The following is a 26,865-nucleotide window of genomic DNA, read 5'->3' on the forward strand; positions in this document are numbered from 1 at the left end:
GCAACTATCGCTTCTGCGTGTGGGGATGTTAAGTGTCCTTAGGGATGGGCCAGAAGGCTGTGGACAAAGTGTGACTGTGTGTGTGTGTGTATGTATGTGGTGTGCGTGTGTCTGTTTGCACATACAATGCACATGCACTTAAACAATAGGTCAAAGGCTTTCCTCCTTTTTTTCTCCATAAGATTCCAGTACGAATCCTTATCTTTTGTCAAGAACTTAGTGCAAATTTTCCATTTTCTTGACCGTCCCTAAAACCCATCCTGGCCCCACAAACAACATGTTTCAACACTCGACACCTTTATACAGCTCCTGAAATGCAGCAGCCTTATCTTCACAAGCGACTGCCTACATCAAAAGCCCCAAAGTTATTGATTTATGGGTTCAGATTCTGCGCTCGTTCAAACTTCATTAATCATCTTTTTAATTCCACAAGACCTGACGGCAAGCAGACTTTAGAAGTACGGACCTTTGCTCGTCAGGTCACCTGTCTGGTCAATAATGCTAATTCCGTGGAAATAGGGAGCAGCAAATTTGCCCGGCATGTTGATTTTCCACAGTGCAGGTAGTAACAACTTCCCCCTATTGATCGTTCGGAACCCAATTTGCTTTCACTTAGGCTGGGAGGCATGTCGTACATTTAGCTTAAGTGCGGAACCCCTACTTTCACTACTGATGGAGGCAGGGGGACGATTTCGCTTTGATCTACTGGCAGATAAAAGTCTTCCAATTTCCCTTCATACAAATTATTTGGCTGTAAGTCGACCCTGAGTCACTACCATCCATTTTAACTTGTGCAACACTTAGCGGAACAGGGGGTCCGGCAGATCAACAACAGTGCCGGGGAGATAGTATCAGTCCTTGTTATCCTGCCAAGTCTTTTATAACTTCTGTTGCCCTTTGAAACTTCGGTTGCCCTTTGAACCTCTGTTGGAGGGTGTTCTTCCTAAGGACTAGGGATTTACAAAATGTTATGAAAGACTATGGGCAGAAAAATTATCATGATGAGAGTTGGTGATCTTTTTAATTGACTTTTCAGAATTTTTGATTTTTGTTTTATTCACAGCATCTAATGCAACCCAATATTCAGGCTCTTTCCTACATGCAACTGATAAAGTAGTCTGTCTCACACTTTAGACTGAATGTTGATACAGACTACAATAAAGACAAGCTGACAGTATTGATAACTTGTGTTCCAGGATTGTCATCACTAGAACACTTGTCCCTTGAGAACAACCAGCTGAAGACCTTACCCCGGGACCTCTTCATGCCTCTGAGGAGCCTGGAACTGCTGGACCTCTACAACAACCCCTGGTCATGTGACTGTCGACTACATTGGCTAATACGGGTAAGAACAGCACTTCACCAGAATGTATCCTGTCTATAGTTTCCAAATGTTGTGTTGGGAAAGATATCATATACAACGGACGGAATGCTGATGCAACGTTGACTAAACATCCAACAGAAACCGTGATGAATTCTATTGTAACTACAAGATAACAACTCCTGTACATGCCTGATGACACATTGCAACTGAGGTACCATGCCGGTCAAGGGTTAAAAGCTAGGTTATTGTTGAAAGTTGACATATGCTTGTCCATCATTGTGTAAAATCCATCCAACCTACATATATCTTTGTTGTCTTACAGTGGGCTCAGTTCAAGAACTTCTTCTTCTCCACTGTGCTGTACATGAAGTGCTCCACCCCGGCAAGTTTCAAGCGGACAGAGTTGTCACTCGCCGAAGTTCCCATCAAGAATCTGTCCTGCATCCCTCCGAGGATAGTGAGCTCTTCCAAGGACCTCTACCTTAGCGAGGGAGATCCAGCCTTTTTTAACTGTGACGTGGCGGGGTTCCCTCTCCCGGATGTGGAATGGTTGGGTCCGGGAGGAAAGCCAATTAAATACACTGGGGATGGAAGGCGCTTCCCCTCAAAAGAAGGAACTCTGGAGATATTCAACGTGTCAAGGAAAGATGCTGGCCAATACGTTTGCTGGGCGGGAAATGGCGGTGGGAACGCCACCCGAGCTTTCAACCTCACAGTCACTGTGTCCACAAACCCTCACTCATCTACCATGAGCAACACTGCATCAACATCTTCCGGTTCAACGAGGGGGACCACCTCAACCGCAGAGGGCGCCACGCAGGGCTTCGGGATCCTGGGAAACCGTGTCTCCATGGCCATTCTGATCGGCACCAACGCCGCCGCCTTCCTCGCGGGAATGCTTCTCGTCACCCTGATCGTGCTGATCTACCTGTTCTGGTGCAAGAAGAAGACGAAGAAGAAGCCGGTAGAGACGGCTGTGGACAAGCCCAACAGGAGTAGTCGTCCCAACGACTACCAGCCGGACGCCAGTACCCAGACCACGCGGGTCCAGGAGGTGCGGCCACTCGGACAGCAGCCTGAGCAGCGCCCCCTGCCTGCGCAGCCCTCCGAGCCAAAGTGTCCAGAACGCGTGTACGAAGCCATCCCTGAGATCGACCTGGACTCAGATGGCTCACAGTATCACACTCCTCTGAAGCATCCGTCGGAATATCAGCCAGAGGTGGTCGCCATCAAGCCCTATAGCAAGAACGACAGGCCTGAGCAGGCCCTGAGTCCTGGTGCAACGGAGTCCGGGACTCCCGGCAACAGAAAATCCAGCACCTTTCCTGACCTCCAAGACATCCACTCACCCCAAGCAGCAGCCACCCCGACTCCCTCAGAGGGCCCAGCTAAGTCCGTCTCCTTCAGCACTAAACCTGAGAGCGGAGGCCTGTTCTCTGATGCCAAGCCTCTGCCGGACGTCACGGCAGACACTCCCACACCTGCACGGGGTAGTCACCCTTACCTGAAGAAGTCCACCAGCCGCCCGTTATGTGTGGAGCAGTCCAAGGTGCCGCACGTCGGGTCCAGCTCGGTTCCAAACATCCACAGCGGGAAGCAGCTGGTGGCATTCCTGGATGGGTCCACGCCCGGATCGCTGTCCAGCACCAAGGACGGCAGCCACCGTAACAACCACAACAACAAGTCTGCTCCGGGCATATACCAGCCACTCATCACCCAGAACTCTGACGTGGGACCTGCTACAAATGGCACGGTCCGACCAGCGAACCAAGATTCCACACCCACCTCCAACCCTTACAGGCCAACGGAGCAGGCATCGACTCGCGACCAGCTAAACGAGACATACCACCCTCCTCCCGAACCAGTGCCAAACACGGAAAACGACAACAGCGAAGACTACAGTATGGACAACATAAGAGAGCCAAAATACTACGAGTTGGAAGGGCCAGACTCCCCGTATGACTTTGAGGAAGGGGGAACTGAAGGTAAGGGAAAGGGGAAGGAAGTGTACTTAGAGTCCAATCCACCAGCCTTGGAACAGGTGGGGTCAACAGTAGTGTAGCTAATATTGATGAAACTACAACAGTACAGTAAGAATTGTAAATCAACAACAGACAGCTTTCTCTGGTGAGACAGATTAGACCAAGCATATCATATCAACTTTAATGATCAACTCAACTTCTACCAAACAAGTGATGTGCCATTGTGATTCTTATTGGCACTGTATGGTACATTTTGTATGACTTGAGGACCCGTGGAACATCTTGCATGCACAATGCGAGACTGGTCTTATTGATAGATTTTGAATATATCTCTACATGTTGTATGGGAATTCCTGTGCAGTGGGTGGGTGTGTGGTTCCTACTGTGTGGGTCTCAGTATAGCAGGTCCAGTGCCAAAATGAAAAGTCTTATATTTGCTGAAAGTTGGTGAAATGTTGTACATAATGTCATACTACAGGAAAAAACAATGGAACCTTTCCTTACGGCTAATGTATATGGTGGTTTTGTTGTAAAAGTTTGGCGCTTGTTTTAAAGCAGTGTTGCTTGTTAGCTTGTATATTGTGTTCATGGGGAAATGACTCTCGCTGTGGAAAAAGATATTAGTAGATAAACATGGTCGATGATAGCACCAAATGATATCAAACATATTCACAATGACATGGTACAAACATCACATTGAACTGCCACCTTGGTAACCATGGAGATTGAACAGCCATCTTGGTAACCATGGCAACTAAACAGCCATCTTGGTAACCATGGAGATCGAACAGCCATCTTGGTATCTATGGAGACTGAGCCAAGCTCTCTGCATTGTTGCGCATGAATGTGTACGTATGTATCGAAGTCAGTCAGATAAAAACGTGAGGAGTCAAAACTGTTCCTAATGGTCATGAGGTGAAGTTGTAAGTAATTTTGTATGTGTTAACCAATTGCAAAGGGAGTAAAGGAACCTTATCATTCTTTTGGTATTAGTCACTTGTCGGAATGATGATGGTGCCTAAAAAGAAGGGTTTGATCTATGTTTTCTAAGCGAAGTGTGTTGCAGAACAGTATCTAGAATTTCCAGTAGTGTTCAACTCCTGTATATAACATGCCTAAAAACACTACGTAACAATAATACTTGAGGATAGAAAATGCCAGAAATGAAGTCAGCCATAGGAGATAGCCACGTGATTACGGCAATACTTGATCTACCATGTACCATAACTAATGTAACAGTTATAAAACTGCCAAGATATATCTACAACATTGAGGCAATCTACCATTGATATTACCACAGTCAGCCTTGTAGATACACTGAATCACAAAGGTTACAATATTTTAGGCAGACCTCTCATATCACACTGGCACTGCTAAACTTGTGCACACTGTAATGCCTGTACTGTCAAAGCCTTCCCAACACTTCTCTATGTAAATACATAATAAGTAAGGAGCTTATTGGTTGTGATGATGCAGTTATGTAAATAAATGTTGTGACTGTTTAAGGATGACTCCTGAAATTCATTGCTTGTAAGTTTCTGACTCTGCTACACCAACACACAGTTACACTACAGATGCCATTCAAGAGGACAAGGGGAGACACCTAGCACCATGTATCATAACTGCAGCAGTAGCTGGCAGATGACCAACAACTATACATTGTCACTGACAAAAAGTAGTGGATGCACCGTTTCCAAAATCATATCCAGTCACTTAAGTAACTGCTATTTGGCATATCTTATCACATGGATGTCTGACCTTTATCGTCGTAACTTTACAGTATATACTATCTGTTTGGTGAGTCAGACAAATGTCGTCACAAAAAAGACAGGCAATACACCAACATGTTGTAGGCACAAACAAAAATCTATAGAAATATTGTAGATTATTCACTTGTGCATGACACAAACACTCGCTATTCAGGGCTGTAACAGTCATTATCCACAGTTTATGGACAATCATGGACTTCTAATTCATGGGAACCAGACTTCTAATTCATGGGAACAATTTAAAGAAAAGAATTACCAATGAAAGGCCAGTATTAATTGGAACTAAGACATAACAACCCAAGGTATCCATATATGCTTCAACAAGTACTCTGGAACAGTCAAATGTATGTTCAACTTGATAACATTAGCCATATTGGGAGAAACATACATTACAAGCAGTACAACAGAAGCATCACAAAAAGGACCAAAGCCGTGATGCAGAAGCGACACCTTGCAGCAAGATGAAGAACTGCAGTTACAAAGTTATTACACTCCAGCACACCAGTCCCACTTAACCTTCTCCCTGCTGCTCAACTCTGTAACCAATAGAGAATGGGGTGCCAAAGGCCTACTTCAGTGTGGTAAAGGTTAATTACACTCTACCATTACTACACCTGCCCCACCTGATACATGTAGTCATACACTCACAAGAACTCACTGTCCTACCTCATAAACTCGCACATGAGCACAACTGTCTTATACACACACACACACACACACACACACATACACACACACATACAGACCTGCCCCAAGTGTTACACTCACACACAAACACACCTGTCCTACCTGAGAGTCTGTAGACAGGTCCAGGACACCGTACACCACACCTTCAGCTCACGGTTGTAGTCTGCTCCTGTGATCAGGAAACGCCAGAATGGCATACTGGAAAGGAGAGGCACAAGCTCAGAAAGTAGACTCGACAAATATGTTTTTTTTGTTTCAGAATTGGTAAGCTGCCTCTAGGCATAGCACACCAGCTTTGTACAAGTACAAGCTGCGTAACATCAGGCTATAAAGTTTGATCCACTCACACCAGGAAGGACCACCACTCTTTTCAATAAGTACGGTAGGATTTTCAATGTTCCAAGGTTTGATTCTCCTCAAACATAGCCTTTAGCTGGTCAAAAGGGCTATGGGACTACCTTTATCTTCTAGCATCTTAACTTTGGAGATTGCCTTCATTATAGCACTGCAGACACTTACTTGGGGTCGGCCAGTTTGTGGTTGTCCAGGAACAGGAGACAGCTGAGAGGCCGGCCGCCGTGCGGCTGCCACTTGTGCAGACATCGTGGGGGGTCATCACTCTCCAAATATACCTGTCAAAAGCAGGCCGGTTATTCCACACATCTTTAAAACAAGTCAAACGTAAAGGTACAGATACCATCCATGAATATGTCATCAGGTTGGTAAGTGTTTTTATTCACAACCAAGGAGTTTCAACAGCCAATTCAATTCAAGCCAATGTTTTGGTCATTGTCTGTCACCTTCCTCGGTGCAATAATGACTGCTTCTACTTCGCAATGCAGCTAGGTGTTGCTGCTACAGCGTGAAGAATGCAGTCCAAAAACGTGAGTCTATATCCCCCTCATCACACTGCAGCAACAACACTGCTGTGCGATAACAAACCAGTCATTATTGCATGCACTGATGAAGGTGACAGATAATAATTGAAACGTTGGCTGTGGTAACTCCTTGGTTATGAATGAAGAACTTTGTTATTCATTAAGGTACCATGAAAAAACAACTATCATCTCACACATTTACCATTAACACACACATCTATTATCATAATAATAGCAATCAAGACTATAAAGGCTTTTCATTGACGTCATATCAATCACAATTTGAATCTCCAGCGACCATGTTGCCGGATAATTGGATTAAGTAGTAGCATCTTCATGCGTTTTACAAACATAAGCTGTAATCCAACATGGCACAGATGACGTCAAATGAAAAGCCTGTATTGTCTGGAAACACACAGCTCTAGGCATTGCTACTTCTCCAATTTCATGATCATAACTACATGTTATTGAAATTATTTGTACAACTTTACTTCGTATCTGACTTGGATTATAATAGATAATGAATCACAATCATCAGGAGGGGGCAATCAGGAAACTTTTTTGCCAGACATTTTTCCTTTCAATTTCAACCTTACAATCCTTTCATCTAAAAACAAATCTCCTGATTGCTCCCAAAATTTCAAACTGGAACAAGAACCTGATACAATTGGATGAACATTGTTGTGACAAGCTCTACGTGGGTACCCCTCATGACCTGACATTACTATGTGGGTGTAGCCATGAGTCATGCCTACCACAACACTGGCTTCCACTATTCTGCAAGTATTCTATTACACCAATACACGCCTCTTGGATTGCGGACGCAGTGCGAACACACACAAAGACAAAGAAACAAAACACACAAACCAAAAACAATACCGTACGTCCTTTTTCACAGAGGTAATAAGCCTAGCTACAGCAGTTGAATATCAAGGTTTTTGTTTCAGTCAGGATCATCAGAAATTGTGCAGACTCTGACAGCGGGACAATCACTGCAACACAGCACAGATCAATGTGGTAATAAAAGGTATTTACATTCACCTGCCAGAACTTCACACCACCGTCCTGGCTGGCCGTGGCAAGGACAGCTCCGTCGGGAGACAGGGAGCAGTCCGCAATCGGCTACAAGAAAAACGGGACATGTCAAACAAGTCTGCAAGGACTGGTGGTAAACTGAATATAGATTTCAAAGATTTTAAAGAAAACTTTTTTTCAACAGTGTCTTATACCCACTGCATAATTTCATCAGGTGGTAAATGCCTGAATATCAAGGTTCTTTGTTCACAACTAAGGAGTTACAACACGTGAGGTTTTGGTGACTGTCTGTCACCTTCCTCAGGGCAATAATGACTGGTCATTTTGCAGTGCAGCTTGCTGTTGCTGCGTAAGTGTGAAGAATGCAGTTCAAAATGTGACTGACTGCATTCTTCACACTGCTGAGTGCAGCAGCGACACCTAGCTGCAGTGCAATGTGAACCAGTCAATATTGTGCCGAGAAAGGTGACAGTCACCAAAACCTTGCCTGTTGTGACTGCTTTGTTATTGGGCCTTACTGCACTCTGGCTCAAATCCTGGGACAGGACCTCTCGGCTAGGTCTGCACATATTTTTCAGAAGGGACGTCAAATGGGTGCCCAGTGTTCCAGGAGGTGCCTCAAGTATGTTAAAGGAAAAGGGCTAACAACCCCTTCCTGTAAAAATACATCTGCTACAGAAACAGCAAGGAAACTTGCTGACCTACATTGTATATGCCACTAGGTACTACAGGGTGAACAATAACAACAAAACAGAAGAGCATGGTTCTCACGGCTTTGCTGCTGCCCTCTACAGTGATGTACCCAGTGGTGACATCCTGCACCTGGATAGTCTCCGACCCAAACTGGGAGATCACCAGCTCTACATCCCACACTTCTGTCTGTAGGGCGAACATAGAAACAACTCCAGTAAATATGAAAATAGAGAAAAGAAGGTTTTGGGGGTATTTCAAGTTCACGGTGGAAACAATCCAGTATTACAGCAGTACAGTAAAATCTATATTTGCAGTGACATGAATTCATGGTGGAGAGGTCATCACAAAACCCTGAAAATAAAACCCTGTGGAAGTATTTTTGAAACATTTAATCCTTTATCTTGTATTTGTAGTGCTCACATTCTCATCGTGGGTGAGTGCTAGGATCCTGCCCCTTTCCTCAGCGCTGGAGGCGACGGAGGAAGCCGTGTCGCTGGCACTGCCGTCATCAGGGATGTACGGGCACCAGACCAGGCGGTGGTTATTGCTGGGTGGGGTAGTCTCAGGTCGCATCACCTGTAACTTTTTGCTGTATCTGGGAAAAGTGTTGGTTAAGGAGAAAAACAAGGAATATGCTAAATAAAAAAATATTCATTTCTACCCCCATAACCTACATTACAAGCTCTAAATGGGTATCCAAAACAAACTGACATTACTGTTGGGTGTAGCCATGAGTCATCCTGGCCCTCAACTCCAACACAATTGGACCTGAGTCAAGCGATACTTCCAATCCTCCAAGTATCCTACTATACCACTTCTGCCTTACATGCTGCCACTCTGCAATATTCATATAATTGCAGACACACACCAAGAGAAAAGAAGCAAATAAACACACAAACTTATTATAATACCCGTTTTCATGAATCTTTGTCAGCTGAGAAGAATCTGACAAGAACCATTTGATTATTATTTCATATTTGATGTTCTGGCACATAAATGGAAACACTTCTCAAAATGCTCTGCCAGCAGAAAAGATACTGTATCTTCTGGTTCTCTTCGTAAATCTGCCAGATGAAGAGGTTTCCCAGCTGGTCTGTACAGGCGAGTAGTGAGGAACCGAGGTGTGCGAACCCCAGGTCAGTCACACTCCCCACAAACCCCTTCAAGAGCGTCCGCTCAGCTGTCTGTCGGTTGATCACTCGGACTACATGTGACTTGCCTGGAACAAATTACAGTCAAAGCTCAAAACTCTTTGATAGTGATACACAAACAACGTTAGCGTTAGGGTTAACCTAACGGTACTAACCCTAACCCAATCTGTACTAGTAGAATCACAGATTGTCCTTGGACAGATCCCAATCACAATCAAATTAAAGTAGCTTCTAGTTCGTCCGAGGACAGATTACGACTGCAATCTGCACTAAGTAGAATTGCAGATTGCCCTAAGACAGATACCAATCACAATCAAAGAAAATTAGGTCCTAGTTTGCTCTAAAACATAATGCAATCACAATCTATTCTAGTAGAATCGTGGATTGTCTAAGGGCAGATCCCGATTCCAATTTGTCACAGTGAGGAGAAACTCTGATTCCAATCTGTCCGAGGACTATCCGTGAATGTCCTGAATACAAATCTCTACTGTGACACATACACTAGTTCTTGTACATAATAAAGAAATATTTCAGGTTACCTTTCAGTGCATATGCGATGTAAGTGTTGTTGATGGCCACCAGACTGCCCATGTAGTACTTGTGTTCCCAGTCGTAGTTGGCTACCGGGATGACCTTGACTCTGCTGCTGCCACTGGTGCTGCTGGTTCCATCAGGCGGACTGCTGCTCAGGATGTCCACCTCACGCCCAAATATAGGCACACAGCCCAGCATGTCATCACCTTGGAGAAGTCTGCAGGTGGCAGAAACTCAGATTGTCAATCAAACTGGCATTGGCACATTGTTGACAAGCTGGTCTCGTGGTTAGGGTTGTTGGCTTTGGGTTCAAATCCCTAGCAGGCCTCAAGCCTGTGCAACTGGGAAATGCACTAAACTTAGGTGAAAATAAGTACATGCACCTATGAAAAGTATGTCCCACCTTCAGTTAGGTACGTCGTTTGAAAATATTTGCAATCAAGGATGGCACAAATACATCCCCTAGAGGATTTTGTTTTATCTCGATAGCTCAAGAAGCTGTGGATGGATCTGATTCTGTATGAAATATTATGCAACTTTGGGAATATGTTGGCAAGGCATTTTTTTTGGCAAGGCTCCCCCATCCATGTGCAAGCACGTCCAACCCCCATATGATGGAGAATAAAAGACGTAAAATTGGAGAGAGAGAGAGATTGGAGAGAGAGAGAGAGTGTTAATCAATGGTGATGACTTACATTTGCTGCCTGTCTTCAGTGAGTTGATCTGCCTCCTGAGCAGCATCTCTCTCCTCCTCCCCGGGTTTGTCAGCTTCCTCCTCACCTCCTCCTCCTCCTCCACTTGCCTTGCTGCCAGCGTCACCCATCTCTACAGCCCCGTTCTGGGAGGTCATGCTACGAGCACTGCCCGACAAGGAGGAATCTGGAATAAAAAAAGCAATTGAAGATCTTATACCTCCATAGATCTAAAATAAGTTTTTGCCAATTTCTTTTTTATTCATTATCATTACATGTAATTGTGAATTTGTCGCTGATTCTGTCTATGCATTTTCCCACTGGTTCCCATAAGGCAAGTCAACAGACATACATATAGCAGGAAATTGAAGACAGGAAAAGATTCTGGGACCTTTGGCCTAACTTCCGGTCAGTGTCACCACATGCCTTGCAACTCTGTACCAAGGCAGGCTCACCCAGGCCAAGTCAACCTTCCCATCCTGCCAATCTCCCATTACATCATTTCCCGCATCACATCCTGCCACTCTACAACATTCAAATAACTACGAACAGACACCACAACAAACATCACAACAAAAACAATACCTCCGTTTTCACGAAGGTAGCAAAACAATTTTCAAATTTCATCTGTACTCCACATCACCATCATCATCAGTTGACACGCACCGTCTGGGTTATACCGCCCCTTACGGGGTGGGTGGCATACCCTTCTGTTGGCTGATACAAGACAGGGATGCGCCAGGTCTCCCGTCCGGGTACTCCACATGGTCTACCACAAGTCAAAAGTCTACACAAGGTGTCTTTTCATCTACACCTATCCTATTTTCACAGGACTGACATTGTTTCACCTCCACCAACCTGATATACAACTTACAATAACTTTTCCATCAGAATGAACAACTTCTCCACCTCAACAATGTAAAAATAAAACCAGGGACTGCTTCGAAGTTTGCGTCTGTTGTTGTAAGGATATAACAAGATAATCGGCATTATCAAAAGCAGACTTCCATGCAAAATGAAAGTGATATTGAACCAGTTTAGCTCATTGAAGAGCTAACCTTCTATTGGTCAATTATTACAGTTACTAGTATAATGATAAGTGGACCACAGATTAACGTCCTGCAATCCTTTCCAGTAGCGTGCATGTCAGGTGAGCAACAACAGCCGGGATTGGAACTCCCAACCTCTTGAGCCAACCCTCTGTGATGTCTCACCTTTACTTTAGAGAGCGGATGTGAAACCTAGTTCAACTCTAACACTACTGGCTGTTACAGTATAACAATACAATCAAATTTTACCACAGCCTCAGTCAAAGACAACTAGTCTATATCACATCAAGGAGTAGATACTAGTGGATATAATGTCACATGTACTCTCACCTCTCAAATAGAAGTACCCCCTAAAATAGAAGTATCCCCCAGACAAATCTTCAAAATCTAATGTACATGTAAGTACCCCCTGAAATATAAGAACCCCCCGGAAAATGTCAAAATTGACAGTCAAGGTAAACTGTGTCCATACAATTGCTGACAATCAGTGACACTGACATACTGTAACAAAAATCATCAGATAGCTACTAATGTACCTGATCATATTTTCTAAAAAAACATATATGAACACACTCCCTCTACAAAAAAGGCTTACGTCTATAAACCTTTGCTTCATAGCGTCGAAAACAAAGTTTTTGTGAGACGCTCGGATTTCGAGTTCCCGCGGTAGGACTCACAACACTGAACAGAGATCGAGTGTAAAAGTAGCTAAACGTCTCAGACCGCACATACTAAGAAGTTACCAATTTCATGTTGACACTAGAAGACCGCACCTATCAGCTAAATTGGGAAAATCTTACGGTCATTTTAAAATATGGAACCCTCTGAAAATAAAAATGGCCTTCCGTGTCTATCGTTGCCCCAAAATATAATATTTCCCTGCGTTAACGGTATTATTTTAAAGATCGGTATCCGCGCTATGCAATATGCTGCTAGTTTTACTCTCGCCATACTCTCGATTTTGAGCTATTGTTTACCGAATCATATCGGATATATTTCTGCCGTTTCAGAGATTTTGTGGCCTCAAAACACATATCACAAGGGAAGATAAGTTATGATTGCTGTTTTTACATGTAACATGTCTTCTGCAAACAATCTATTCTTCCGCCGCACTGCCGATAGTGGGCAGGAATTATTCCCCGTGCACTCTACACGTTTTTTGATCAGCGTGCTTTGGTTTACTCCTTGGGTTTAAGATGCAAACAGAGACTGTCAAAATTATTTATATGAAAAATGTATTTTGAAATGTCAAATAATGTCTTATTTTCCCGTTTACTTTGTAGCGTCATAGTGATAACAACAACCGATATGTTACGAGTGCCGCCAGGATAATTTTTACAAGGCCTTCAAAACGGCGGGAAAATCAATGCCGCTAGGCCGAAAAATAGCATATTACAAGCAAAAATACCGGGGAAATACGGGCAGAAAAACCTTAACTTTAGATTTTAGAGGGATTCCAGGTTAGCAAAGCCTCCATTTTTCAAAAAAAAATAATAAACGTACCGTCTAAAATAAGAAAGTACCGGGCGGATTTTGAGGCGGAAAATAATAAACGTACCGGTACGTTTATTTAAGAGGTGAGAGTAACGAATCAGTTGTAAAAAGTCCTACATGTATATATTAATAATATTATAATATAGGCTACTTCCACCACTTTTCTGGATTCAACACATAGAGTTGTATGACAAAGAGAGACAACACATGCTGCAGGAAGCTGAGAGCACATAACACTTCTGGAGGAAGAAACACAGACATCATCACCCTTGATGAAAGATTACCTCACCGTAGCAATCAACACACAGATAACGTTACCCATAATTTTCCCACAATATGTTGAGAAGACACACAGACTAGAAACACTTCCAACACGACATACGCTCAAGATACCATGGGATAAAACGACGACAGCCCACAGCAGGAAACAGCCGAGAGTAGGATCTCAGGAACAGCCAGGAGCCTGTAGTCAAGGTGAGCAACATTTTCCATCTGCTTTGTTGTGAAAAACCATTCTCCTACAAGTACGCAGAGCCTTGCCTATGCACTATACACTATAATCTGGGGAGGCTCTGATAAGCTGGGCTGAGGTTTCCACTTTTGTGGGTGTGGCTTCTACCAGCTGTCAGCCAATCAGAGAATCGGCTTTACCTTAAGAAAGATTTAGGTGGACTGGTTCTCTGATTGGCTAAAACCAAGAGAGAGTATCAGCAAACTAACACCCAGAGGAACCCAAAAGGACTTCAACAACAAGTGTGTACATGTATCATATGAATCCATGCTGCGGCACCAATGTATCTTGCCACTTATGCCACTGTACTTCAAGGGTTTAATGCAATCTTGGATGTTTTGGGTAAGTTCTACATTTAACATACAACTGTTTTATCCCATTGATGTGAACGTTATCAATTTGTCATAATGCTGATATCAAACATTCAATTTGTTTCTTTGTCAGACTCAGTACAATAAAGTCAGTTCTGTTTAATTTGCTTGCCAGGGTAGTACATATCTGCTATAAAGACACTAGATTATAAACAATAATAAAAAATGTCAACGATTTCCATCATTTCCTATCTAGAACTTAGTAGTAGAAAGCGTGGGTGCTTCTATTAAGTTCTAATAAACATGCATGGAAGTTACCCCCCCCCCCCCACACACACACCAAATTTTGTGCTGCGACATTACCGACTCTTAAATACGATAGCCCATGCCGTTCCCAATGTACACTGAGACTACAGGGCACAAACTCTTACCGGAGTCCCTGGTCCTCCCCACGTTCAGGATATCTTTCAAAAGCTGCGTCGCCTCCGCTGTGGAAAGACTCGAGGGAGTGCTGCTACTTTCACCACCGTCCATGACACCTTACACTCGAGTTTATCCTGTCCCTTTGCCCGGCAGGCTAAAGGGAGATCGTAAACGGAACTAGAGTGTTTAGTAACAACGCCAAACGCTGTTTGTCTGACGAATCGCTGCAAGATGATGCAGCGAAACTTTGGTTATTGTGTTGGAAATCGACAGGGACTTTCCTTTCACTCTCTCTGTCTCGGACTCGCCAAGATTCCCGCGCAGGGTCAGCGCGCAGTCACCGCAGCAAAACATCAATAACTGTCATAGACGTTTCTAGATTTAGAGATGGCTCAGAGTTTCTCATTTTTAAAGCAATAGTTTCTGATTTTTATAACAAGTATGGTTTTTCATGTATCAGGCTGAAATACAGTGATAATCTTGCGATATCAAATGCATCTATCGAAAGTGCTTCGCAGCGGTTTTCTTCGTGAACTTTGACACGACAAAATGGCGGCACTCTTGAAAATTGAAAAGTTTCTTTGACGTAATCAAACTCGATTATTTCCTCCACAAGTCGCCAGCGATCGGAAAAAGCAACAAGCCAGGCGCCGTGGGGATAAAATAGACAAGAAAAAAATGTATAAGAAGAGAAAGGTTTGTTGTCCTTTGATCCTTGCTGTGAAACTCACTGGCTTTGCTACACCTGAAGTGTTTTTTGTATGGCAAGATTAGACCCAAGGCCACCAGGAAGTTCTTGATAGAATAGTTGTTACTCTCTTGCATGATGATCAATAGCAAAATGCTAATTATAACTTGAGTAATAAATATCAGTATTAAATAGATTCGAGTTATCAATATCAATATCATACACATCTGTATGACTATCTATATACATTTGTAGCTGGTATAACACAGCCCTGCAGCATAACATACCAGTTTTGCAAGCTTGCAGCATGGCAGCAGCTGGTTATATTACACTGAAAGACTTATCAATAGTATCATATCTAAGCATTGCATACTAGTATCTAGCTGCAAGCGCAGGTCAAAGGTAAAGACCCCTGAGACATAGGCAAACATGTCTGGACATTGTTACACAAACTTAGGATGCAAGAAAGTACCACGTATAAGATCACGTGTATACAAGATTGTGTATCAGAGTGTATGAGATTGGGCAATGCTTTGACATGAAGAACATGATAACCACGGACCTAACAACATTTTAATGTATGATCCCGATGATGCTTCTCTTCATGATCTTATTCAGAATCCATCATCGAACAAGCTGAAGGAATTCCCATCATTTGATTCTTTCCACGAGGAGACAGTGACCCACGACCAGCACAGACAAGGTTTCAGATCAGCTGCTTCTACAAGTACTAAGAGGTACGATATTTGCATGAAAGCTTTCAAAGAGGTGATCATATATCTGTTACAATTTGTAATTAATGTCCCTCTATATATTCTACATCATGGTATTTATGTAAATTGTTGGTGATTAAGTCTTTATCATTGTCATAGTGACTCCTATACCGTCTGGACGGATTCTTTAGGATGCATGATACAGGTCGTACTTGATTGCAAAATGCTTAATTGTCCACCTTAATTGTCCTGCGATATATACATATGACATTAGTCACATGTTAGTGCAAATCATTGGTGACTCCCTTATCTATTGTCACTACAGGCTTCACAATGAGTGGTCCAAAGCTGGAGAGGGATTTGCGGGTTTCAGTGTTGATCCCGAACCACACGACAGAGCCCATAGCAGGAAACGGCCGAGAATAGGATCTCAGGAGCATCCAGGAGCCTGTAGTCAAGGTGAGCAACATTTTCCATCTTCTTTGTTGTGATCTCCTACGGTAGTGTGCAGAGCCTCGCCTGTGGCCTTTACAATATACCTTGGGCTTGGGGCGGCTAAACGGGACTGAGGTTTCCACTTTTGTGGGTGTGACTTCTACCAGCTGTCAGCCAATCAGAGAATCTGCTTTAAAGTAAGAAAACATTTTTATATTTGAATCTCTGCTTGACTGACAGGTGGTTAGAGGCCTGGTCTACTAAGTTGTATGCTCTTTACATTGGATTTTCTGCTGTTTCAGAAAGGACTCCAAATACCTTGGAGGATATTCCCATTGAGTGGAGCGAAAGTGAGGATGAGGCAGAGCAAGCTGACAGCTTATCAGACATCATCCCGCTGTCTCCTGTCCAATCAACATCACAGGAAGGAGACAACATTATCAGCAGTTCCGACCAATCAGATGCAGTCCTACCAGCACAGCCACAGATCAGCCAATCGGAGTCCAGCACCATATCACATCACAGCCAATCACAACCCACACCTCCTATAATTGACCAATCAGGAAGTACATCACCAAGTATTATTGCGAGTCCGAGCAACCCAAAAAGTATTGGAAGACATACCATTCCTAGAGTGCTGGGACATTCAAGAGCCAAGAGGTTTTCACATATCAGAACTCCACAATCTTGTGCAAAGGTTCAGAGTTCTGTGATACAGAAGCTGTTATTACAGAAAACGGAAATACATGTAACAGCAGAGGTGAGCTATTCTATAGAAAAGCTGAATAATCAGCACATATATCAGATGTTTAGTTTTCTTCTAATCAACTGCCTTCAATTTGCTCTTTTTCTCAGAATAACTAATAAATACATCTACACAGCACTATCTCTAAGAGTTCCATTTTCAGGAAATAGTATACTTGTTGTTTTGTTACACAATTTACATTCATTGCATCTATGTAACACAGGATGCAGAGATCTCTGACTATGAGTCTGCAAGTTCTGATGAGGCAGATGGAGGCAAGGCGGCATCACCCTTAGAGGTAAGCATGGGGAAAACATTTTTAGATTGCATCTTAATGAGGCACAGGAAAAAGTTTTTCTCCGATCACCTTATCAACCTCAGCAAAATCTTACTGACCCCAGCTTTTTTGGGGGCTGACTGCTGGTAAGGGACATAAAATTTTTGATCTGAGTGATGAAATTCAAAACAGACTTCCTGCATATAGGACCATATTTGGAAACACAACATAAATTTTCCTAGGCCTTATACCACTAGTACTCTGACAGCTAACTTTTTCGTTTTAGGTAGCAACAGGTTCCTCTGTGTCCATTTCAACCCCTGACCTATCTCCAGCCAATCCCATTCCTGCTACTAAAGGCACACCAAAGACAGGTTCTGATTGGCTGAAGAAGGTCCAATGGCAAGTAAGTTCACCCAAAGATGGAGACAATGAGGAGGAGCCCAGAGGTCCTTTAGACTCAACCAGGAAGGGCAAGAAGTTTGTCAGGTAGGAAGAAGCAAACCTCGATATGAAATAGTTCCCAAATTCTGAGAAATTTGTATCTACCACCTAGCTAATGATTTACATAGATGTCAATCATTAAGGTTATCTTGTTTCTCCTCTTTTCTTTAAAGGAAAGGTTGATGATGCAATGGGACTGAATTGAAATTTTGATTTTCATATTACCTCTATATGGATACATGTATTACATCAATTTCCAGGGGAGGGTTAGCAGAGCAGTTGCAGAGACTACAGTCCCGAGAACGTGCCTCCATCACCTTCTGGAACCACAAGGTAGCCAACTCTACATTTGACCCCTCAGGTAAGATGCCATATGTGACATTATTCAATGATACAATACCGGTATATTTCATTTGGCATCCATATGCAAGTGGATGCACCTTCTGTATTTCTGAAAAGAAGAATCAATTGAAACAATAGGAAGGATATTGCACTATTACACATGTATATGGTAGGTTGTAGAATGCGTTGTCTGGTGGTTAGTCTCTAGGACAGGATGTTAAGCTGTGGTCCACTGCTCATTGTACTTATCAAAAAGAGCTAGGGGAATTTTCCCAATACAATCAACCTGTAAATACTGTGCGTAGTGTTTGTATTTTCTGTCATGACCAGTGGAAGATAATTAAGCTCAATTGTTCATTTAGTTCCTTTAGGTTTAACTGGTTCAAGAGCCCCCTATACCCCAGAGGGGCACAGATAGTCTCTTGAGACTGGACTGCCAAAGAGAGAAGCAAGGTTCAAGAGCACTTTCACATCAACTAATCATTTTTTCCCTCTGATAGACCAAAAGACCTGCCTGCTGGTGAAGGTGCTGAGCTCGTGTGTGGAGTGCAGTGTGCACATCACCAAGTGTAGAACCCTGTCTGGTCACATCCTTCTGGACGACCCAGAGTCTCCGTACGTGAGTGTCCTGTTCAACAAACAGACAGCTCAACAACTCGGACTGCAGCCGGGAAACACAGTGGCTATATATCCACCCTGGTAAGGGAAGGTCCAATGTTCAAGGGTAAATGTTGTAAAGATCTTATGAAGAAATGATATGCAACCGTGTAATAGGAAGATGTGATGTTCAACAATAAAGGTGGAATAAAGAAAAAGTTTAGGCCACTGTTACGCAGCAGGAAATTTGATTGGCCGACGAGTCTGCAAGCTCCAAATGACATTTTTGCCAGTGCTAAGCCCAGTTTTGTGGCGATTTTCAAACGATTTTTAGTGATCAGCCGATGTTGACAGGTCGCCAAGTTCCATCCAGTGTATCTGGCAATTTTTAAATTCGGCGACTTTCTAGCGATCAACAAATACAGCTGAAGCTCATCAACTGTATGACAAGGGCAAAATAAGATGTCCTCATTATCCATTTTCAGGCAGAAGCTGAGTATCCCTGGGCATGACCACCCATTTCTGCTGTGTACATACTACTGTCAGACTGTCGCAGAAAGCACCACAGACAGTCAGGAGAACCTGGAAGTTGAACAGAGTGAGATTAGAGGTGGATATTTGTACCTTTGTGTCTTTAATCGTAGCAGACTCTGGCCATATTTCTTGCAAGTGTGGCCAAATAAATGCATGTGGGCTTAGAAAGCATAGTATTACATTCTGAGTTTTAGTGTTCTCTACATTTCAACAAGTGACTTGTCATTGTGCAAAATTTATCACTAGAATGGAATCACTGCCTAGGTTCAATTTTTTTATGCAACAGGGCTCAAAATACCACCTGCATAGACAGGTTAATGCAGGCAAAGCTAATTTGTGAATTTGCATGCATACAGAAAGAAGCATTTCAATCCCTGTGCAAATACACATGTATGGGCAATTTTGTTGGAGGCTCCGTTGATGATCCAGTTGATGATCCTTCACTATTTTCTGACAGGCCCAGCCCCCAGTCTGGTCACCAACCTGTCACCACAGAAAGTCCAGTCTAAACACTCCATGCTGACTTCAACCAGGAAGTCTCTCAGGCCTTCCAATCTCTTCCCAGGCACCTCTACAGAGGAAGAGGCCGGTACAGCAACTAATGAGGACAGCACTGCAGGAAACAACAGGCTATACTCTGTAAGAACTGGTCAGGAGAGGCATCCAGCAGTCAGATCCTTCCTTGAGGTACTCACAACCTGCAGAATTATAACCTGGTATCCAAACAAATTATACATGTAGCTGCTGAGTCTCGTTACCAACAGTGCTTAATGCGGAATTAGAATTTAGAGCAGTCAAGCTACGATTAACGGTGCTCTCAAAAGTCATACAGACCCATCTACTAAACCAGGGATATTTTCACAGTGGAACGTACCCAAAAAAAACGAATTAATCATACCGGCAACTGTTAGACTGTACAGTACATGGAGTTCATTATAGATAACCATCAATCATTAGATTTTTTTCAGGTACAATTTTTCTGTATCTTTTAAAATGAAATTCAGTTGTTTCTTTCCAAAGGCAATTGAAGGATTGGCAGGTAGGGCATCAGCAGGCTTACATGTGGTGGCCACTGTACAGAGAGTATGGTGCCAGAGGCATCAAGCTACCCTCGGACAACAGGCACTGCTACTCAGGACAGCCAAGTCACAGACATCAGTGGCAGAGCCCACACCTGAGCTCAGGTACATGTAGATGTAGGACTGACAGTAGAGGGAATGTAACATTTGCATTTAACTTAGATCTATATACACACAAAATCAGGAAAATCAGTCGTTGCTTTTTTCAGTTATCCTCATTTCCATGGAGGTAAAATTAACCCATTACAACAGGTTGGCCGTAGGAAGCAACACGATCTTCTTTAGTCCAATCCACAATTGGACTCATAAATGAGGAGACTGTAGAATAAGAAACAACAAGTCCTATTTTCCCTCTTTAGGTGGCACCTGCTGTTAGAAGATGGACATGGGGTATTCTGTGAGCTGCAGGTGCCGACTGTTCTACTGCAGGAGGAGGGGTGGGCAGCATGTTTACATGGAGGGGAGGGGAAGGAATGGGTGTTCTCTGGGCTCCGAGTTACTCAACGTGCCAACAGGAGTCGGTAAGTTTCCTTTTATTGTTGAAAATGTTGTGGTCTTTCTATTTCTTCTGGCACTGTCTTTAATATTTGGCAAGAAAATTAGATGAGACGAGTTGCTAGTACTATAGTGCTTGCCTGTTCCCATTACTAGCAGTTTAGATAAAACTTGTAGACTTAGGGCACAGCCACAGCCACATTCATTGTGTGATCGCAAAGGGGGGGCATTTTGGGGATAGTTGTGCATGTGGCAGGCAAAATTCAGCTGTCTCGTTACCAAAAAAGCAGTATTAGATCCTTGTAGGCAATTGGTTCTGCACGTATGTCACAGCCTGCTTGAAAATGCTACGACATGAAAATTTGACGACAACCTACAAATATGACATTGCCCTTATATGGCCTTGTAGCCAGTTTTACAGCCAGTTTGAATTGTATCCCTCCACAGAATGCCTACATTGTTCAGTCTGATTGACTCAGTGTGGTCAGACAGCACAGCCAGGGAATCGTGGGCCTCTCAACAGGACAGTGAACAGTCAGAGGTGTGTTGTACAGGTCTACAATCAATATGGTCAAATCCGCCCAAGAAGACCACTCAGGCGACCAAAAATTGGTCACATAGGCCAGGTGGTCCTTATATAGAGGTGATCACTTGTTCAGGTTTGACTGTATATCAAATATTTGAGAATACTAGTAAATGACTCTCTTTCTTTCTTTCTGCATCAGGAATAGAAAAATGAACAAAACAAAATTATGAAAGTGATGTTGGTAACTAAATGTTTACCATCACAGTTAAACTTTCATTCAAATATGTAGTAACATTATATTACCAACATCTGTTTGTGTACTGTATAGAATTGCTAAGAAAATCAAATAAAAGTTTTGTATTGCATCTTAGTTCACATTCCTGTGTGTTTGTTAACCTCTCTGCAGGCATCTGTGGGCATCCCAACTTGCCTACCCCCAAGTTTCTGTTACCTGGTGTCAGCCAGGCCAGGGGAGAGCAGAGTGGAGCCCTTTAGAGACAACCTCTCCGGGAGTTTAAGGGAGAAATCTAAAGACAGTTCTTCTGTCTCTGCTGTATACAAATCTACACAGGTCGTAACACTTGCAGCCAGTGAGGAGGTAAGAATATAGGGTTAATGACCTGCCCTGAGACGAGTATGGTATATGGTGTAATAAGGCATGATCGATTCCTACAACCACCGAAGCACAAAAAATCTTTGATTTCTTGTTGATATTGTCTTTTTGACAGAACTTTTGCTTCTAGACCCCACACTCATACATGTAGTTGTAGGAACCAATTGCTGCTAACCCTGTTCATGTCTCCTTCTTCTCCAGACTGCTGCAGACTCTGCAAGGATCAGCCTCTATGTCAAACTGAGATTTTGGAGATCACAGGTTTGCTTGTTTGTTTGTTTTGCGCAATCGGTAAACTGCCTTTAGGCTTAATGCAGTTAAGTCCAGTATTGCACAGTGAGTACGAGTTGCATAAGACCAAACTGTTACATTTGATCCTCTCACACTGGGAGGGACCCCTACTCTTTTTGATAAGTGCAGTGGGATCTTTAATGTGCTCAAGGTTTGGCTCTTCTCAAACACGGGACCTCCATCTTTACGTCTCATCTGACAGGACAGTCGTGTGAGGACATAGTGCCTTTTGCAAGAACCTGCTTGGTACTCGGACCCAGAACCCTTAGATTCTAAGTCAACAACCCTAATCACAGATCCACCTTGTCACCAGATAGGGAAAGACAGTCCTTGTAGGATTATAGTAGATACTTTACTATGATCAGATGTCACTGTTTACATGTACATGTACTTAGGCTCATAGAATAATGATATTCATGATGTATTTCACAGCCATCTGATGACACCAATGCCACAATTGAGACAGGACATGTTCTCTTTGTTTGGGATGGCTCAAAAACGGACTCCTCACAACAATATTCCAAAATAAATGTACGGCAGTCGTGTGTCATCCCAGAACTAGCCTTGAACCTGATTAAGCAGCCTGGTGTCAACTTGTTTTTAAAGGATATACTTTGGGAGAGAGGTTTGTATAGTTTTGAATCAAATTTCAACTCTTTATTTTGTCGTAGTCATGTACATTGGAATATTAAAAGTCTCTTTGTCACGACCAATGGAAGAATATACTTGCAGCTGCAACCGTTTATTGAGTACATTTGAACTAAACTGGTTCGAGATCACTTTCACTTTTATAATCACTGTCAACAGGTCGAGTGTTAACTGCAGATGTCTGTAGTGTTGTACACCAAGCCTGTCCAGAGGGTGTTGGTACAGAGTGGTGGCAGCAGGTCACCCCTCCACATGTGTGGAACAGTCTGTCTACAGCTGCCACTCCAGGTCTGCAAGTCATCACCTCCACTACCAACCTCCACAGTCTGGTACATGTTCAAGGTGATATACTGTGATATTTATGTGGTCTGGTGTCTCTGACTTGTGCATTATTACCTCTATGAAAATGGGTGTATTGTAATCAGTTGGTGTCTTTGTTTGTCTTGGTATGAGTCTGCAGTAATGTGAATATTGCATAGTGGCAGCGTATTGCATAGACTAAGTGGTGTAATAGGATACAGTCAAACCTGTGTTAGCGGTCACCTAGACATAGCAGCCACCTAGCCATAGTTGGTCCTTTGGATTTTTCCTATTGACATAGGCATTAGTCTATAGTGGTCACCTGTCCAATGTGGTCGCGGTCAGGCGGTTTTTGGTTCGGCCGCTTGGTTAGTCCGCGATCACAGCGTGGCCGGCGTACCTTTGTTTACAACAACGTCCGTAACTCCTAGCCGTGCCAGCCCATATATACTTAGAGAATTGGAAGTATGGTTTAGCCCGGGCCATGTTCATCCATCACTTGTTTGATAACACTTATTCATTAAGACTTATGACAAGATGTGTCACTTAATCCATTTTACATAAAGTTGACATGTCTTAAATGTAATGCTGTTGCTGCTGCACTGTCCAGGTCAGATACTGAGCGTGGATGAAGACACAGCCTTCTCCTGGCCAGAGTGTGACTCCTGTGGGAACAACAAACTCATAGAACAAGGAAGGTAATCATGCAAGTTTACTTTTAAGGGTTACAAAGGATGAAAAATATATTTACCCATTCACATTACTTGTGGTGTTATAATACAGTCGTCCCTTAGCTGAATACATTCATCTACCCAGAGCCAGTCAGTCAATCACAGAATCTGCAGCTAAATCTTTTCTTCAGGTTTGGGCAATTCTCTGCCAGCTGGTTAGAAGCTACACCCACAAAACTGGAAACCCGGTTTAGCAGAGCCTCCCCAAGGAAAATTGTATAAGCCAAGGCTGAGCGTAAAAGAATGATCTGAATATAGTTGTATTTGAAGTTAAATTTGCCTTTCTTTCTGCAGCTCACTCCAGTGTCCAACTTGTGACAAGACTGTGACTGAACCACTGACCAGAATGAGCCTGGAGGTGTATGTGGACTGTCCATCTCTTGAAAAGTCTGGCATTGTCAAAATTAAGGTATGTTGGCTTAGTAGTAATACTAGTAGCTTTTATACGTGTCTGTACGTGATGTTGACAAAGCAAGTACTCTTATTGAATACCTAAAGTCACTGTCCAGTGTGGGAAATTTGATGTGCACATTGAACTAATTGATCCATGGCAGTGTGTGTTTCTGTAATATAAGTTATCTTCCCATAAAGGTGAAGCATGCATCTTGGTGTTAAGGAATGCGACTTAATATGGTGTTCACTGTGGTCAGCATTCCATCATGTTACATTGCTTTTCTTTTTGTCAGCTGTTACAGGACAGCATTCAGCAGCTACTGTCAAATCAACAGGCCGATGATGAGGTAACATCACTAGTTGTACAATATGATTCAGACAATACATGTATTTGCTTCTGCAAAATGCTAATGTTTATTTTATTCTTATCTTCATCTTTCTGTGATTTTAAGAATTGTGTCATAGTGTAATTAAGATATGAAGATAGATTGCCACTGTTTTACTTTTCTGTTAGATAGATACAACTGTATTTGCGGTGCCATAAATTTGCTGTAGACAGCTCACCACAAAAATAAAACCACCACAAAAAAGTTACCAGTAACATGTTTTGAAGACAGCTATATATATGGTCTCTTTTTCAGTTGATGTCCTGCCAGTTTCTTTTGATTTTGCTTGGCTCCCTCTGAAAGTAAAGCCCCTAGCTTACTGGAGTTTTCTCTCTACAGGGTTATGAGTTACAGGCAGTGTTGGGGCAGGAACTGGGATCTGTGAGTGGGTTCCTGGCATCTATCAGCAGGGACCCTGCAGGGGAGAGTGTCCTCATGGTAGAGGAAATACCACAGCTTCAGGATGGAAAAACGGCCACTGAATCATGAACATGTCATGGTGAATGCGCACTGTGCACCAGCAAAGTTATGAACTTGTTTCTGCATGTATGATTGAAATACTTTCTTTGCTGTTGGTAGCAGCAGAAGTTGTCACGATAGACTAAGGAAAAGTAGGTGACTCCATTTTCTTTTGACATTTTATACTAACTGTAAGTACGTAATGTACTTATTTTGAATGCAGCAATACATCTATTATCACTTGTAGTATAACTTGTAGCAAAACTTTCAAAGACTGTACATTCTAGTTATAAAGTGAGTGTTGCTGGGATTTTTATTTGTCTTCATAATAGCAATGTTGCAACACAGACTATTCTTCAATGCTTTTCTGTCAATTTTGAGTTGAAGAAAATTGTTGCCTCCTTGGTGCAAATTGGAAACAAAAATTTCCAATGTTTGTAAATATACTGTAGTACATGATACATGTATATATCATGCTCATTGCATCCAGGATTGAGCAGTGGTGATGTTTTCCTTGCATGAAGACTGGTATTAAGAGTTGTTTCCTATCAACATATTGATGTCAATCACTCGGAATATACCATAGAAGTAGTCACCAGCCAGGGTGCCATCCTAGTTACTTTACGAGAGCTCCCATAGGGGAGAGCATGGGAGCCCTGGTAAACTACATTTGTAACTAGGATGGCACAGACGCTGTGTAGTTGCTTACTTTAAGCAGCAGGTCATCTTCTGACTAACTTCACTTCTGAAGGAAAATGAAACTAGAAAGGTTTGCAAACAAATACACCTGATATTTTTTCCCCACAACATGATGTCATTTGGACTCTTATTTTTCATTCATTAGTTTCATCATCTTGACAAAGGACATGAAAATGTACATTTTTGAGTGAACATTAAACAAAAAACAGTCCCCAGTAGTTTTCTGATGGTAGAGAGAATCATGTGTCGCTAATATTTACATAACTACTCTAGAGACCACTAGGCAGGCAAGATTAATGCTGAAGCACAAAAATCAATCACAATGATACATTGGTGTAGAATTTATGTTTTATTAAGCGTTGTGGTGACAAGAATCTCAACTAAATTCAACAAAATAAAACTAATTCAAAGCTTCAAGTCTATCACTACAGCAGCCAAACTGATGTGTTCTTGAAACCAAAGGGATTAAGCAATGTTATTCTGCTTTGAATCTTTTCAATCAGTCTATCCTGGCAATGATTTTGATTATTCCTAGCTATAGGTTTCTTATTAGGTTTTATTTCATGAATGAAATCATTATAGTTAGTCTCAGATACAGGTTCCAGTGTTGTTAACACCTTTTTTCTACAATGTCTCCTGCAACAAAGAGGATTAGTAAGCAGCAGCTTTCTGTTCTTGTCTTTAGTATTTTTTGCATAGAAACTTGCCTTGACTAAGCCACATGTAACTGAACCATAAATTCCTGTACTCAAACATTGTGTTTGTACTCTGCACATTGGCAGAAAGATTTTAAACAAAATTAATGATGTCATTATCAAAACCAATCCTGTTATTGAAAGGGCTAATGTGCTTTGCAATACCCAACACATTGTAAGTCAATGTTTATCTTTGATATTGGACTTTGACATAAGGGGAGAAGAAAAAGGTTGTGATGCAA

General features: G+C 42.5%; 4 protein-coding genes across 6 annotated transcripts in view; 3 read left to right on the forward strand and 1 right to left on the reverse strand.

Annotated features, from left to right (window-relative positions):
* The window catches only part of LOC136438961 (leucine-rich repeat and immunoglobulin-like domain-containing nogo receptor-interacting protein 2), a 33,985-nt gene extending 29,174 nt beyond the window's left edge, over positions 1–4,811 (forward strand). For both annotated transcript variants that reach the window (XM_066434025.1, XM_066434026.1), the window contains exons 4-5: positions 1,197–1,345; positions 1,647–4,811. In XM_066434025.1, coding sequence (XP_066290122.1) covers positions 1,197–1,345; positions 1,647–3,386 — 1,889 coding nt within the window. In that variant the 3' untranslated portion in view covers positions 3,387–4,811. The remainder of the gene's footprint in view (positions 1–1,196; positions 1,346–1,646) is intronic.
* LOC136438960 (enhancer of mRNA-decapping protein 4-like) overlaps positions 1–14,858 on the reverse strand; it is an 89,031-nt gene extending 74,173 nt beyond the window's left edge. The window contains exons 1-9 of one of the 2 annotated variants that reach the window (XM_066434024.1): positions 14,542–14,858; positions 10,749–10,932; positions 10,059–10,270; positions 9,407–9,587; positions 8,789–8,963; positions 8,447–8,554; positions 7,682–7,762; positions 6,282–6,394; positions 5,865–5,960 (exon numbers count right to left, since the gene is read on the reverse strand). In XM_066434024.1, the coding sequence (XP_066290121.1) occupies positions 5,865–5,960; positions 6,282–6,394; positions 7,682–7,762; positions 8,447–8,554; positions 8,789–8,963; positions 9,407–9,587; positions 10,059–10,270; positions 10,749–10,932; positions 14,542–14,644 (1,253 nt within the window). In that variant the 5' untranslated portion in view covers positions 14,645–14,858. Of the gene's footprint in view, positions 1–5,864; positions 5,961–6,281; positions 6,395–7,675; positions 7,763–8,446; positions 8,555–8,788; positions 8,964–9,406; positions 9,588–10,058; positions 10,271–10,748; positions 10,933–14,541 lie in introns of both variants that reach the window. The other variant, XM_066434023.1, reaches the window with a different exon arrangement.
* A 208-nt stretch (positions 14,859–15,066) lies between these two features.
* LOC136438347 (DNA repair-scaffolding protein-like) lies at positions 15,067–23,316 on the forward strand. The gene is made up of 17 exons (XM_066433113.1): positions 15,067–15,229; positions 15,840–15,958; positions 16,260–16,393; positions 16,672–17,129; positions 17,338–17,412; positions 17,678–17,880; positions 18,096–18,196; positions 18,678–18,876; positions 19,260–19,384; positions 19,766–19,995; positions 20,329–20,492; positions 20,747–20,908; positions 21,330–21,423; positions 21,815–22,006; positions 22,223–22,282; positions 22,745–22,937; positions 23,120–23,316. Exons 1-17 carry the CDS (start codon positions 15,212–15,214, stop codon positions 23,314–23,316), a joined length of 2,724 nt encoding a protein of 907 aa, XP_066289210.1. The 5' UTR covers positions 15,067–15,211.
* A 525-nt stretch (positions 23,317–23,841) lies between these two features.
* LOC136438962 (DNA repair-scaffolding protein-like) lies at positions 23,842–25,367 on the forward strand. Its single transcript, XM_066434027.1, has 4 exons — positions 23,842–23,958; positions 24,286–24,400; positions 24,678–24,731; positions 25,110–25,367. The coding sequence occupies exons 1-4, from the start codon at positions 23,846–23,848 to the stop codon at positions 25,257–25,259; spliced, it is 432 nt and encodes a 143-aa protein (XP_066290124.1). The 5' UTR covers positions 23,842–23,845; the 3' UTR covers positions 25,260–25,367.
* Positions 25,368–26,865: the final 1,498 nt, after the last annotated feature.

This window comes from Branchiostoma lanceolatum, chromosome 7, assembly GCF_035083965.1.
Source record: "Branchiostoma lanceolatum isolate klBraLanc5 chromosome 7, klBraLanc5.hap2, whole genome shotgun sequence".
Lineage (NCBI taxonomy): Eukaryota > Metazoa > Chordata > Leptocardii > Amphioxiformes > Branchiostomatidae > Branchiostoma > Branchiostoma lanceolatum.